The sequence below is a fragment of the Sycon ciliatum genome, chromosome 7 (genome assembly GCF_964019385.1).
Source record: "Sycon ciliatum chromosome 7, ocSycCili1.1, whole genome shotgun sequence".
NCBI lineage: Eukaryota > Metazoa > Porifera > Calcarea > Leucosolenida > Sycettidae > Sycon > Sycon ciliatum.
This window is the reverse complement of record NC_088649.1, coordinates 23,345,719-23,361,893: the sequence shown is the minus strand read 5'-3', so window position 1 is coordinate 23,361,893 and position 16,175 is coordinate 23,345,719. Positions and strand designations below refer to the sequence as shown.

The 16,175-nt window shown below is 47.0% G+C and overlaps 1 protein-coding gene across 1 annotated transcript in view; it reads right to left on the bottom strand.

Moving 5' to 3' along the window:
• Positions 1–2,549: 2,549 nt before the first annotated feature.
• The window catches only part of LOC135821189 (uncharacterized), a 21,706-nt gene continuing 8,080 nt past the window's right edge, over positions 2,550–16,175 (bottom strand). Inside the window, exons 5-8 of the mRNA XM_065334257.1 lie at positions 8,871–8,957; positions 6,027–6,171; positions 3,996–4,571; positions 2,550–3,465 (exon numbers count right to left, since the gene is read on the bottom strand). Coding sequence (XP_065190329.1) covers positions 3,104–3,465; positions 3,996–4,571; positions 6,027–6,171; positions 8,871–8,957 — 1,170 coding nt within the window. The 3' untranslated portion in view covers positions 2,550–3,103. The remainder of the gene's footprint in view (positions 3,466–3,995; positions 4,572–6,026; positions 6,172–8,870; positions 8,958–16,175) is intronic.

Below are 16,175 nucleotides of genomic sequence, written 5' to 3'. Positions count from 1 at the left end.
CTGCGCAACGCCTGGCGCGTGCTCGAGAAACGTGACTGGATTTCATGGAGCAGTAATTGAATCGTGGCTGTCCGTTCAAGCAAGTATTGTATTGACTATTGTATTGAATTTGGACTCCATTTTTAAAAAACAAGCATTATGGATTGTCCACAGGTCTGTGACCGGGTGACCCCAGTACGGTTAGGGTGTTCGGACGATTTTGAAAGTTGCTCCGATCTCCTCGAATTTAGGCTCATTGGAAAGAGTAGGATAAACTAGCCAGGAAATTATAATAAGGTTTGTCTAAATCCGACCAGACGTTCAAGAGTTATGGTCGTTTGAAGTGCGCTTGCTGGCACATTTGCTGGAGCAGTTTTGATGCAGGGCTTGCAGGCCAGTGGCACAAAACCGGGAAATTCAAAACCAACTAGAAAAAGGAGAAAATCAATTTCGTTCAAGGGGGCAGTAGGTAGTGTGATGAATTTCCTTGTAAAAAAAACCGGTAAAGCTAGCCGCGGCTGCATTACTTGACATTTTGAGGAACACATTCGTTGTAGCCGCACAAAATCCACTGGTTTCTTCGCCAAAATATACCATTTCATCAAAGAAATTGTCATTGATACGGTATGGTGTTCTTGTTGTACTTAGCGGACAGGCAGTGATACTATCGGTATTCAGGTAACTGCAGCTATTCTAAGCTCGTTTTCACGCAGACCCCCAGAAATGCCAGAATCCCCGCTGCATTGTCATGTCTCCTTTGGTTCTGTCTTCCCAGTCCGTTCTCTGCTGGACTGTGCGCTTCAGTATAAAAAAAATGAAAAAATGACAATCATTGTCTCCTCTCTACCATTCGTAGAAAGAACGAGTACTATAGCAATCAACAAGTGTTCAATAGGCCTGGATATGCATTGCTCCAGGACAAATGGGCACCGGACGCGCTGTGCAAGCAAGTCTCTCAGCGCAGGCGACAACACAGACATGTATAAAGGTGTACCGGTATGTGTTATGAACTAGTTATGTCCCATTGGATGTATGGACGGTGGAGAGCATCACTACCTGACACGTATCCACTGACTCAAGATTGTGATTGGACATTAATGAACTTACTTTATCAATATGATACCGATACCGTTTTCGGATCCAAACGTACTTCTGTGAACCCTGGAAGTCTTATTCACGTGTGTCCGAACTCCGAACAGGTCTGCATGACTCCAGGTCATGTAACATTGTTTACGACCTGAGCTGTGTGTGGGTGTGGGTGTGGGTAAGTGTGTACTATCATAAGCCTACACGCATTAAATACATATGCTGTCGACAAGTACGCTGTCGACAAGTACGCTGTCGACAAGTAGATATTTCTGGTCAACACGTGCAAGCTGTGCGGCCACCTTATCCAGAACATGTACCCGACATGATACGCAGCGCCCGTCAAAGTGACTCTTTTTTTTATAGACGTTTAGCTGAAATGATCAAAGTTACGGAAGGGATCAGTTCAAACTGAAATGTCCAATCCGGGCGTCGAAGCGTCTGGCCAGGGCAACAAGCGTTTAGTGTTCTGTGCTATTCACACGCTTAGGAGATATTGGCATCTAGTGTCAAATTACTACAAAGATAGCGTACTGTCATCTACCTAATAATGTGTGTGCACGCGCGTAGCAATAGCGTCCGGTCAATCTTGCGTCTGTCAGTGTCACGTCACGTCGTTGCATGCCCCCACATACATGCGCATGTACATGATGTGCATAACTTCAGCAGCTCTAGCGCTATCACACACAACGCACACAGATATTGTGCGTTTAGCAGGCACAGTTGGGAAGGATCTTCAGAGCCTATGTAGTCACGATTTTGGCTCTCTGATCTGCGTAGCGCTTCGTTGTGTCAGATCTTCGCGCGTGGTGTCAGGTCTTCGTTGTATCAGCGCTTCTTCGACCTGAAGATACCCCTCCCCCGATCCCGTTACTATCAGCACACTCTGCAATGGTACGGTCAGGATTTCAGTTTTTGATGCCTTCCCTCCATTGTGAGTGTCGACCAAAAACTAGCTTCCGCTGTTGTCATTAGTCGCATACCGCCAGTACGGATGATTTCCTCCTGGTCATATACCTGATATACGCATGCCTTCCGGTCCTTCACTTCCTCCCTTGCTCAAGTAACAGTTACATTTAGTGCATTGTTTGTAGAACTAATACTAGCTATAAGCCGTACAGGAAAGGGTATAGCTGGTACGATTCGAGTGCGGCGACAAGCACACACATACGCACGCATGCATGTACTCACGCACACACACACAAACTCACACACGCACACGCACACACTAACACTAATACACACACACGTACACCTTTGACCTTGTCCTTTGATGCACATAGCCGGGGGCAATGATAGCGATGCTACAGCAGAAGCCAGAGCAACTTGAACTGGGATTAGTGCACTTTTCAACAACTAACTATTCAGCATGGTCTACACCACACAGCTATTTGAAGTGAAGTTTTATGACCAGTGAATACCTCCTTTTTGGTCTTTCTTCCTTTTTTCCCCGCATCCACACCACACCACAAGCTCCAGCATGCTCTGGTTGTTGGTAAACTCTCAGGAGAATGAAGGGAAAGTCAGGAGGAGTCCGAGAAAGAGAAGAAAGACGTGTGTGGCCACGAATCGTCGGGAAACGAACCTGCAACCTCTGGATTGGAAATCGACTGCACATACCACCGCACAATATGGGACACCCACACACATACACACACACACACACACACACACACACACACACACACACACACACACACACACACACACACACACACACACATACACACACGTACGTGTGGCAAGCAACGGCAAAGAAAATGGGACAGAAGCAGGGCGGATGGTTTGCGGATGGGTCGGTGATGAGAGAGTAACACACACCCAACTCGAGCACTTATGCCTCGAAGACAAATTCAGAGCAGTACATAACGACATAAAGTCAAAAATGGAATTCGCTCGGAATTCATAGGCTCAAATTAGCCTAATCACACATATCAGGAGGTCAAGAATGGTGAATAAAAATGAACTATTTTTGGAAAAATGAAAGTAGTATCACCCAGACTAGAATTTTTAAAATAGAAATTCTCTCTTGGGGTTGTTATGGCAACACAGCCCCGTTCCATCTTAGTGCCTCCTCATCCTCCTCCTCAATCTCTTGGTCGCTGTCTCCATGCTGGAGAAAACGTCGGAATGACCGCTGCCAGCTGGCATGTGGCGCGATGGCCGCGAGGAACTTCTTGAACGACTCGGTACCGCCGCGCATGACGATGCTCAGAAGCATGGTGTTGTGTTCGCGGGAACCTCGTACCCGGTCGAGCTCGGACAGGGCAAGCACCGTGTCGCGCCGTAGCAGGTGCACGCGTTCGGCCGCGCTCCGCAGCCACTCTGAGGCCAGGCCTAGGATCCAGTCGCGGTGGCCACCGCAATCCGTGTCGCTGAACGCTGCCTGTTGCCATGGATCTAGGTTATACACAAAAAAAGAGAGCCAGGGATACCACCACGGGCAATAAGCCGTTAAAAATATTGCGGTTTGCGTGAGACTCAGCTGGAGGCCGATTGTTCCGCAACCAAAGTGGCAAAGGGATTTATTTATATTTATTTTTTTATTCCACGATGGCGTGATGCCAATAAGGATGATTGATAAGTGCGATAGAACTGGTACTAGCCAGAAACAGCTAGGGATGCAATCACCCTCTATGGATCAAGGAGCAGATGCAGCTGCTAAAGTAAAGGGGTGTGTATGGGGGGGGGGGAGTAGATCAGGCCCACCACCAAAGTGGTCAAAAACCGAAAATCACATACATTCCCAGCATCCCATTGCACATTGCCAAACACGGATTGCAAGGGTAATGCATGTGAGTACGCTGGGATCAGGTTTGCACTGTTCAACACGCCACACGACCATACATAGGCGGCTGTGCGTGTGAGGTGTGTTTATGGTGCAAGTTACGTCATGTTGCGCAATCGGCCCACTGAGGGATGTGCCTTACCGTAATCGAGATGGTCTGGACCAGGCTCCGGGATGCAGAATTCCTTGAGAATATTTGCGACTACCTCGCCGTCGCCATCATAAGACAAGATATGGACGTTCGCCGCGATGCTCCCGGGAGTTGGATCTGCGGCTGCCGTCTCGACCTCGGCAGTGGAGGCTGCGGTGGCTGCATCGTCAGATGACGGGTGCGTCACGGCAACATTGAGACACATCGAGGCAACCTTTAAAAGCCCGTCAGGGTCGAGCCGGCACTCCAGTTCCGTATCACGCTGTGATGCGTCCAAAGCCACACCGCATCCCTGCGGCAGCTGAACGCGCATCTTGGCTACCATTCCGCCGTTAAGCAACAAGCTGTCCCCCTCGCCAAGCGACTGCATGCCCTCAAACTCGAGAAAGCGAAGGCGATCGCGAGGCCCGAACACCAGGTACAGCTCTCCCGTCGTCGGCTCACCACCCTCGCTGGTCCAACGGAAGAACACATACAGCATTGGCCGGTGCAGCATCCTACCGGCCAGGAGAGGTCGCAGGGCGGCGGCGCATGGCAGTTCCACATCATTAGGCATTGCCACGACAACTGGACACCAAGACAACAGATCAAATATTGAAAGAACGCTATGATTGTAATAGGGAAAAATGTAGGCACAATTTGTGCGATCAAGTCCACCAACTAAACCAGGTTTTGAATAGTCAGACAAGCCCAGTCTAGCACAAGACCGACAAGGCGTGCTGTGACATTCTCGTTTAGTTGATGGACTCAATCGCATAACTTGTGCATACTTATTTTCATGGTACAATTTTTTACTGTGTTTTGAATAAGCCCATTGCGCATTGCCAACATTAATATGGATTGTATGAGTAATGAATGTGAGTGCGCTAGAAACCGGAATGCATTGTTCAACAAAATTGGATCTCTCCTTGCTGGCTGCTTGGCTGTCCTTCTTTCTTCTCTTTTTCTCTATTCCTTTCTTTTCTTTGCTTGTCGTGGTTGGCTATCACCCCTCTCTCACACGTTGCGTGCCAATTGGTTTTGGACCACGAGTTGAGTGAAATAAAAATAAAATTAAATAAATAAACACCCTGCATGACCATGCCCAAATGGCTCTGCTGTGTGAGGTGTTTATGGCACATAATACGTCATATTACGCAATGGGCTTACACCAGCCTGATTGACAAGATGAGCACTGTTGTTGGCATACAGAGCCTGGCGTTTTAGTGTTGCCATACATAGAAATACCTGGTGTAACTACAAGCCTGATTAGATTCGGCGTCTAGTACCGGCATCAGCCTTTACAGGAATATTGCCGGCTGAAATACGCTACATTACGATATGAAAAGGCATGCACAGAACGTAGTACATGGTGACGGCAGAGGTCAGAATTTCACATCCGATTCTCTTCGTTGGCAATACGCCATTGCCACAAATCGGAACCTGCCATGGCTACGTCACTCAGAGGAATATGCAGTCAGACCTCTCTTATCCGGTCCTCTTTTATCCGGCTCCCTCGCCATCCGGAAGAAAATAGCTGGTTACAGATGTACAGCATATGTGATGCATGCATCAAAACCGGTGTTCGGTTATCCGGTTCCCCCGCCTATCCGGATACTTTTGTGGAAAGCAGATGTGTGTGCGGTTTAGCGAAGTCTGACTGTATTCATGAATTCCATATTAAGATGCTTAGGGGGCATCTACATGACAGTCAACCGTGCCGTCGGTGGGCATGCCACTGGGTGTGAGAGCTTGTCAGAATGTCGCAAGCTGAGAAATACATTCACACAGAGCAGTTCTGTGTCTCCAGTACCGCACGCGCACGCGTACAAAGATTGGTGCACAGCGGCTTGTAGCATGCTGAAGTACACACGGAATGCCATGGTAACGTGTCCCCCATCCATTCCTTATGGCACGCAAGCTCCACTGAAGCCAGTTCTTACAGCAGAAAATCCCAGAGCTTCAAGTGGTCTCTTTGCCGCGAATTCAACATCTCAACCAAATGATCTACCTGCATCCATCACAAGTCCAATGTGTACCTACCAAAATCAGCCAAGCGTGAGATTCTGCAGGTGATGTGTTCCCTGTATGTGCACATGCTTGTTATGTCAGTCAGCCGCGCTTGAACTAGTCCTTTCTGCTCAGCATCAGAACTTTCCATGCTGTGATCCATCTCCAGGACATGTAGCTGTCAGCAGCAAGCACATGAACACTCACACACATACACACACACACATGTCGCATGCACATGCACACACACACGCATGTCGCATGCACACACACACGCATGTCGCATGCACATACACACACATGCATGTCGCATGCACATGCACACACACACATGCACACACGCATGCACACACACACGCACACACACCGTGCAGGCACACGTATGCACACACGCACACACACGCACACACACACACACACCGTGCAGGCACACGTATGCACACACACGCACACACACACACACACACACGCACCTGCCTGTACTTGTTCTTGCTCACTTTCATGACTGGTCATGCGAGTCTCCCCGAATAGGGGAGAAAGATTCTTTTGGAAAGATGACTCAATTGGTTATTGAACCGCCCAAAGGCCGACAGCCCACGAAATCCCCAAACTTTGGATGAACTTGCAAATGATCCCACTTATGGGCTCCCCACACCTCACTGGTAAGTGAGCGAGGGCAAGGGTGCAGGAAAGGGATTGATGGTATCAGGGTATCTGTCCCGGTCTCAAGGCATTACACATGCGTACTACGCCCCCTATGTTACTTCTTCAGTAAAACTGGTTTAAGCGACCACCCCACTGTGTACTCTCAGCACTCAAGACTCTCAAAGCACATACTTGTAGGAATACGTAAGTTATCATCAGTGTTCATCGTCTCACATGGAGAAGAAGAAGACCAAGGCAGTGCGAGTATGCGTACAGCTATCCATGCATTCCGGCTATGGTGTAGATCTACTATTTATGTGTATAGAATTTACGTATTATGAAGTGACCATACTACACTATGCACTGACTTTGTTCAAATCAGGCTTGAAACTAGCTTGTCTTCGCGAACGTTCGCACTACAGGAGTTAATAGTAAAGGAATAATTTTGATTTGAGATGGTGCCTGGCCAACCATAGAGAGAGAGAGAGAGAGAGAGAGAGAGAGAGAGAGAGAGAGAGAGAGAGAGAGAGAGAGAGAGAGAGAGAGAGAGAGAGAGAGAGACCTGGCCAACCATAGGATTGGCCCTAGTTCATACTAATGGAAAGTTCGCCTTATCACTGTTCGTCCTAGGAAGGTAGACTGCATGATAGTCTAATTCAAATAGATCGATTTAGAAAGTATACAAAGCCCGAAGCCCACAAAGGTGACAGGTACACATTACAACGTCAGGTAGCTGAGCCCGTTGGCAAAAGACCCAACACTATCTGGCATGAGTGTACGCACCTACCGAACTAGCTGGCACATACACCTTTTGACCTTTTGGCGCCCATCGCCGGAGGCTATAACAGCGATGCTATAGCAGAAGCCATAGCAACTTGTGCTGGTGTTGCACCAATCAACAGCTTGCAAGGCTGAAGAATTGACCGCCACTATTCAGCCTGGTCTACCCCACACAGCTATTTGAAGTGGCCTTTTCTGGCAAGTGAATCCCTACTTTTTCTATTTTTCCCACACACACATCACATCACATACTCCGGCATGCAATAGTTGTTCGTAACAACCCAGGAGATTGAAGGAAAAATCAGAAGTCTAAGACAGAGAGGAATGGCGTATGTGACCAGAATCGTTGAGAATCGAACCCGCAACCTCTCGATCGGAAATCGGCTGCACATACCACTACACCATATGGGACACACACACGAAATGCCTTTGAATCTCACTCTCTCTATCTCTCTCTTTCTCTCTCTCTCTCTCTCTCTCTCTCTCTCTCTCTCTCTCTCTCTCTCTCTCTCTCTCTCTCTCTCTCTCTCTCTCTCTCTCTCTCTCTCTCTCTCTCTCTCTCTCTCTCTCTCTCTCTCTCACTCTCTCTCTCTCTCTCTCTCTCTCTCTCTCTCTCTCTCTCTCTCTCTCTCTCTCTCTCTCTCTCTTTCTCGAGCAAACAGGTGGCAGGTCGTTTCTTTTTCCGTTGAGGTAGGTGTGTGTGGTTTCATCCCGGACTCTCTTCGGAGGGCTCTGAAAGCGCTTGGGTTTTCTAATCGAAGAATATAATTTATTTGTAATTTGTGCAGTAAGACGTCTCTGCGAAGCAGCTACATCATCTGGTTGCGACTTCAACAAAAACACTGGGCGAAAGATCCACTTTTTTGAGGTACTGTATGTGGGACTCCGTTTATAGAGGTGTGTTGAAATCATTTTATTCTCCTTATCTTATTATTTCATGTCTATCATTTCCACACATGAGTTCCTATCAGTTGCTGTGAACACCTTGAGTGGAGAGCGCTTGCTCGAGCGTTGAACCGGGTTCTTAATCCACCATTCCCAGTTCGCAAGGCTGGGCGGGGTTGTGAGCAGGCTTTCATTTCATCTTTTCTTATTTTTAATTTTCTTGTTTCTGCTTTTCATGTCATTACAAAAATTCCGCACATTTTTCTCCATCTGCGCATAAAAATTAATCTAGACTGCTAACCTACTTGTTAAATCATGCACCTGCTTTCAGGCGTAAAAACCCTGTTGTAGACGTCTCAGTCCTCATTTTTAGACTTACCTGTCTTTATAAATTTAACTTGCCCTCCCTTGTCATCCATTCTACCTCACCTCCTCTTATCTCCTATCGCACTAAATCACCCACTTGCAAAAATTCACGTCACGAAAAAGCACTGGCACACACACACACATACACACACATGCACACACATGCATATACCGGTAATCATGGGCACTTTCGTTTCTTACCGTATGATTTGTCGGCGATGAATACAGGTAGATTATCAACTCGGCCTCTTTCTCAAGTTTCAGTCCGTGCGGTCGACAGCACACAACCTGCACATACCATATAAGGGATGTACAGAACTGGGTTAAAGGCATCACATAGTGAGCATGACCATCACCATTGTCCACAAGTACTCGAATGGTGAGCCAAGGAAATTTTGAAATGAAAACCGGAAAAAACAGGGGGGGGGGGCAAAAGTTATGCATTTTAGTCCACTGACTGACGCAGATTTTGAACAGTCAGACGGGCGCAAGGCAGCACCAGACTTGACAAGGAATACGGAGACATTCCACGGCAAGAAAGTGAGCTTGAGCACTGCTCGATAGAGGTGACCTTCCTATTCGGAGGGCTCATGGATATTATTGTGGGAGAATTCCAAAGACGTAAGCGCCATCAAGCCGACCACAAGCTACATTCCAAGGCATGGTGGAATGCTGGCTTGGCAGGATAACTGGACGGTAACACCATTGGACAATACGGTCTAACTGCAATTGGAAAACGCAAAGCAACAACCATCCAACTCGGGAGGCTCAATTTTATAAAGGATAAGAAATGAGAGGGAAATGTCGCAATGTACTACTAGAAACCATAATAATAATAATAATAATAATAATTTTTGAACGGATTGGGAGAACTTCAAATACAAAGGATCAGTTGGGGAAGTGAACTGCCTGAAAAGAGAAAAAACCGCCAGACCCACCAGGACTCGATAATAATAATAATAATAATAATAATAATAATAATAATAATAATTTGGAAAGGATTGGGAGAACTTCATATTCAAAGGATCAGTCGGGGAAGTGAACTGCCTGAAAAGAGAAAAAAACGCCAGACCCACCAGGACTCGAACCTGGGACCCTGCTTGTCATGAGCAATGCTCTAACCACTGAGCTATGGGACCAGGCTGAACCTAGAAGGCGCTGGCAAGTTTTTCACTCCAAAGGCAGCTCACAACACGTGCCACACATACTGATGGCACTTGAGTCTTTTTCCCTCCCCCAGGGGACCAACCACGGTCAGTTTCTGGAAACTACCAGAGGTGAAAGAAAGTGATTAAATTTCATCAGTATGTGTGGCACGTGTTGTGAGCTGCCTTTGGAGTGAAAAACTTGCCAGCGCCTTCTAGGTTCAGCCTGGTCCCATAGCTCAGTGGTTAGAGCATTGCTCATGACAAGCAGGGTCCCAGGTTCGAGTCCTGGTGGGTCTGGCGTTTTTTTCTCTTTTCAGGCAGTTCACTTCCCCGACTGATCCTTTGAATAATAATAATAATAATAATAATAATAATACAAAAATGTATTATCTACGCATGCATCTACGCAAGAGTCACCACCAGCCAATTAGGACATGTGTCACAGTATTGAACGTTTTCGTTCCCTTCTTGTCAAAATACTACAGGGAATGATGGAAATAGGCTAAAAGACTACAACTATAAGGAAAAGAAGTTCAGAAATATATCACTCCAATTATGTGTAGAAGTGACACGAAAAAATAGATGTGAAGAATCAAGAAAACAGCATGCAAATCCAATAAGTGACAAAAACGTAGTGACAAGAAAAAGAGAGAAATATCAAGAGATCTATTTCGCACCTTCACGACGAACAGTGCCAAACAACTGCAAAGACAACACATTCTCCTTCTGAACACAAAGCTCAGGGTCTAACTTACGTATGTACAAAGCTTCCAACACGGCAAGATGTAACAAAGACCTACCACGCGACAAAACAGAGAATACATCATCGGAATACCACTCACGACAACTAGCACTGCCCGACAGGTGACACTTGATTGCCGAGGTACCGTTTCCCTGACCCGACGACTTGGCCGTTGTCACCTCCGATATTGCCGCTTGCGAATCTCTCCCATTACGCCCTGCGTCCCTGCAATTCCGATTGCCTCGGTCGAGATCAGTGTGCTGCTCCACGTCCAGTCTGTCCTGCTGCTTCCGTGGTCTACCTCGTTTCTTCACATTAACCGTTGTTGTCACTTCCAGTATTGGTTCTTTTGATTCGTCATCAATTCGTCTCCTCAATTGACTTCTGGTGACTCGTCCGGGGCTCGATTGTCCAGATGTCAGTTTCGGTGGTTTCCGTATAGGTCTCTTCTTCTTGTTGACTGTTGTTTGGGTTGGCTCCAGCCCTCCGCCCGACGAAAAGGAGGAGGCGTCGGCAAGCGTATCCACAGCGGACTTGGACAAGTCCACCTCAGACACAGACTGCACTGGACACTTCGGTGGACGACCACGCCGAGGTCGAGAACCACGTGCAGCTACAGGGACAAGATTCAACGGTACATGTTGACGAATCCGTGCGCCCAGGTGCTGAAAGGTTCTACCTACGTACCGATTTTCACAATTTCGGCACTGAAAGAAATAGATTAGATTACTTTTGCTTAGGGTAGGTAGAACGTCCTTCTTCACGCTGAACGCACGGGTCGTCCCAAAGATGACATACAATTTGACACACGGATAAGAGGAACACACAATATTCCGCACCTCCTTCTCGACGCGCGAAGAACCGGCACCAACCCATGGCAAACGTAGTACCACAGGGCATCTCTCTGGTCCAAAAGTAATCGTCTTTTCCAAGGTCGGTTTCTGGTTGATGAGATTCATTAAAAGTGTCTTTGGGTAGCCATTCTTTGTCATTATGGTTAAGAGTCGTTCTAGTTCCTCGTCCAGCAGATGAGGGGAACATATCCAATGTGCACGGTAGACAAGGGCCTTGACGAGGTGCGTTTTGGACTTAGTTGGAGTAAAACTTGACCATGGGATATACAAGCCTGTGAAAGTGGGCTTTCTATAAATGGTTGTGTCTATGTTGTGCGTATCCATGTTACGAGAAATACCAACATCCAGGAAAGAAAGGGTACCATTGTTTTCACCATCTGATGTGAATTTTAATGCTGGATGTAAGGAGTTGAGAGTTTCCATAAACCTATCACAGGTTTCCTTGTCGTCGTCGTGACAATACACATCATCAACAAAACGACAGTACATTGATGGCCAAAGTGAAGGGTCAATAGACGACTCGCAGAAGCCAACAAATATGTTCTCCAAAACTGGTCCCAAAGGCGATCCCATGGCGACTCCATCATTCTGTTTGTACATTATATTGTCGAATGAAAACTCCACACCAGACGTGACCATGAACATAAGTTTCACGAACTCTGTTTCATTCAAATCTGGGGGAGTGATAGATCTGTTATGGTATAACGCCATGGCGCAAATGTCTATTGTTTCTCGTAAAGGAACGTTGGTAAACAAGCTCACTACGTCATAGGAGCACATGTAACCATGTGACGGGAATGGTCTTAGAGACTGCTTCCCCATTCCCGTTGGCCTTCCAATCACATAATGACTTACACTCTTTCTGCAGGCTCTGTATGGTGATCCCCGAATTACTTATTATTATTCATGCATAATGGACAACTATTAATTTTCTCTACACACATCCTTATTCTACCTCCCACACCGTACTCTGAACACAGCAGGGAGTCGAATATGACTCCCTGCATTTATTCTGAAATATGAAGCTGGCCACGACGAGGGTTTCCCCTCAGTTCTTGGTTAGTCCAGAAGGAGTGAGTTCGATGTGTTGTGTCGACTGGAGCTGCTAGTAAATTAGTATGCTTACTGTTACATGGTGTCAGAACTCGTCTTGAGCATTGTTTGTCAGGCTCTTGAGACTCCACGCCAGTGCTGTTTGTCAGCAGGGTTGAGAACTCGGGATTTCCGTTCGTCGGAGAATAGTTGTAGTGGTTCCGTTCGTCGGATAATAGTTTGAGTGTTTCCGTTCGTCGTAGGAAAGTTTTAGTGTTTCCGTTCACGGCGTCGGAGGATAGTTTTTGTGTTTCCGTTCGTCGGAGGATAGTTTTTGTGTTCCGTTCGTCGGAGGATAGTTGTTGTGTTTCCGTTCGTCGGAAGACAGTTTTAGTGTTTCCGTTTGTCGGAGGATAGTTTTAGTGTTTCCGTTCGTCGGAAGGTATTTTTACTTTGATAATTCCGTTTGTCGGAAAGTTTTTTTTTGTTTTGTTTGTTAGTCAGCATGGACGTAGCTTTTGCTCGACAGGAGCAGCTTCGGGGAGTTCGCTGTGACGGCCATCTGTCCGTGGCAGGGACACGCACTGATCTCGCCCAACACCTATCCAGGCTATTGGCACATCGCGTCGATGTTGTCTTTGAAGACGTTGCTGAATATGACGCGGAGGCGGAAGACTGTGGAGATCCGACGCCGAGTGGCGACGCTGTTCTCGGGTCCGTGCGTGGCAGAACCGGTCCCACACAGCCCATATCGGCGTCCAGGTCGTGCATCCCTGGTCGTTCCCTGAGCGAGTCTGCAGCCCTATCGAGCCCGCCGGTACTGGATGCGTACACAGACAGCCAAATGCAGCCCAGCCACACTCCCAAGGCCATGTGGCAAGGGCTCTTTACAGTCCCCTGGCCCTGCAACCTAGACAGCGTCCATTACGAATTTGACCTGGGTCCTCGTCGCGACTTCGCACCTTTCACGTGAACTAATAATATTTATGTGCAACTCTGACTTGCCACTTTCACCGTGTTCGTTCAGTTCTCAAGACACTGAAGACTCCTGTACTGGCCCACTGTTGCAGGTGGCTATGTCTTAGTCGTCGCAATCTGGCTGCTTGCGACTTGTGAAGGGGGAAGGTGTGACGGGAATGGTCTTAGAGACTGCTTCCCCATTCCCGTTGGCCTTCCAATCACATAATGACTTACACTCTTTCTGCAGGCTCTGTATGGTGATCCCCGAATTACTTATTATTATTCATGCATAATGGACAACTATTTCTCTACACACATCCTTATTCTACCTCCCACACCGTACTCTGAACACAGCAGGGAGTCGAATATGACTCCCTGCATTTATTCTGAAATATGAAGCTGGCCACGACGAGGGTTTCCCCTCAGTTCTTGGTTAGTCCAGAAGGAGTGAGTTCGATGTGTTGTGTCGACTGGAGCTGCTAGTAAATTAGTATGCTTACTGTTACAAACCATTTGATTCAAATTTCGAATCTCTAAGTTTTTCCACAAACTCAAACGTGTCTTTAACGGAATGTGTGTTGTACAAGGCAAGAACCGGTTCCAGCAAGTTGCATAACCACTTCGAAACCTTGTATTGCGGAGATCCAGACATGCTTAAGATCGGGCGTAATGGAATATGTTTTTTTATGAATTTTTGGGAGCCCATACATCCTAGGTCTTGTCGAGCCTGTGGGAGCTAGATGATCATACTCATATTTGGTGATCTGATGCGTTCTAGAAAGAAAAGCAGGTACTTACTCAGCTTGGTATCAATGTTTTCGGTATGGTCATACACATCGCAAGGCCCAAGTCTGCTGAATTTACTAATGTCATTGAGTATGACCAACATTTTCTCCCGGTAATTATCCGCAGACAAGATGACTGTTGCACGGCCTTTGTCCGGTCGAGAGATAACGATTTCTGGATTCTTTCGAAGCTCGTTGATCACTTTCATGTGTTCCCGTGATAGCGTGAATGATCGAGTGTCCGGAGGCGATTGTGCGAACCGAATGGCTTCAGCGGCCAGTGAAGCCCGACAAGATCCCGCTGCCATATCCGACTTTGCCGGGATGCTAGATAGCTGTTGCTGAAGTAGTTCGAACTCGGCCAGGATATCAGTTTTCCTAAACCTCGGGGGAATACCGAAGTCCATTCCACCGCACAAAACATCCTTTTGAAGCTGGGTTAAGGTAATATCAGAGAGATTGATGATTGCTTCATAATTGTCACTGCAGGTTCCAAACCGGTCCTTCCTCAAAGCTAAAATAATGCCTGTGTGTTTCTTTTCAAGTCTAGAACGCTGCCTACAATCACATTCGGATAATAGCCAAGAGAACCTAATGAAGTCGAATGTATTGAGATGTGTTCGGCTTCTTTGGTAGGAAGACACAAACTTGGATCGTATGCTTTGAAGGTGGGCCTTGGCCTTGTTATGGTCATCTTGTAGCAAGACCTTTTCAATAGAGATGGAATCATAGAGTTTTAATTTGTGAACTCGCTGTTGGAGATACCTAGGCGCGATAGAGTAATGAAGGCAGTCACGAAGCAGTCGCACATGGTAGATGGCTGTGTTAAGGCGTCCCCGGAGAGAAAGGACGTCATTCAGAAGACCGATATGTTCGGTTTGGAGACGTCACTTGAAGTAGTTAAAGCAGTGGCGTGGAGAAAGAAAGAACAGCAGTGCTACTGGAGCCGTGATAGGCATCAGCATGGGCTGTCGCCTAGGGCGCTATGCCACTGGAGCACCAGAGCCCAACCCTCAACAAAAGCCGGTAAGTGTTGCATGGAAGGTCAAAGGAAAAAAGACCATGCATGAAGTTATTAGCTGGTGTACGTAACCAATTTTACTAATTCAAACAACCGAAGCAGCAATCGGAGACGCAACTCGGCAACAGCGAGTTGGTTGCGCTATACAGTCACAGGCGGAACGAAGCAGCACCTAAGCAGCGGCGAGATAGCACTACATGCATGGGAAAACCGAAAGAAAAATAATAATAATATCCGGTTTCAGCAACACAGCAGAAGCAGACAAAGTCCACCGTGACGAAAGCAATATGCACTTATAGCGGACTAGACTGTGCGACTAGGAATGTAACAAATTATAGATGGATCGAACTACCGAGCCACGGCGGCTCGGTATATTGTGTGCCTCCACGATTAATAATTTGAAAGTAGGACGGAGGCAGAAAATATTACAAAAATGTATTATCTACGCATGCATCTACGCAAGAGTCACCACCAGCCAATTAGGACATGTGTCACAGTATTGAACGTTTTCGTTCCCTTCTTGTCAAAATACTACAGGGAATGATGTCTACCGTGCACATAGGATATGTTCCCCTCATCTGCTGGACGAGGAACTAGAACGACTCTTAACCATAATGACAAAGAATGGCTACCCAAAGACACTTTTAATGAATCTCATCAACCAGAAACCGACCTTGGAAAAGACGATTACTTTTGGACCAGAGAGATGCCCTGTGGTACTACGTTTGCCATGGGTTGGTGCCGGTTCTTCGCGCGTCGAGAAGGAGGTGCGGAATATTGTGTGTTCCTCTTATCCGTGTGTCAAATTGTATGTCATCTTTGGGACGACCCGTGCGTTCAGCGTGAAGAAGGACGTTCTACCTACCCTAAGCAAAAGTAATCTAATCTATTTCTTTCAGTGCCGAAATTGTGAAAATCGGTACGTAGGTAGAACCTTTCAGCACCTGGGCGCACGGATTCGTCA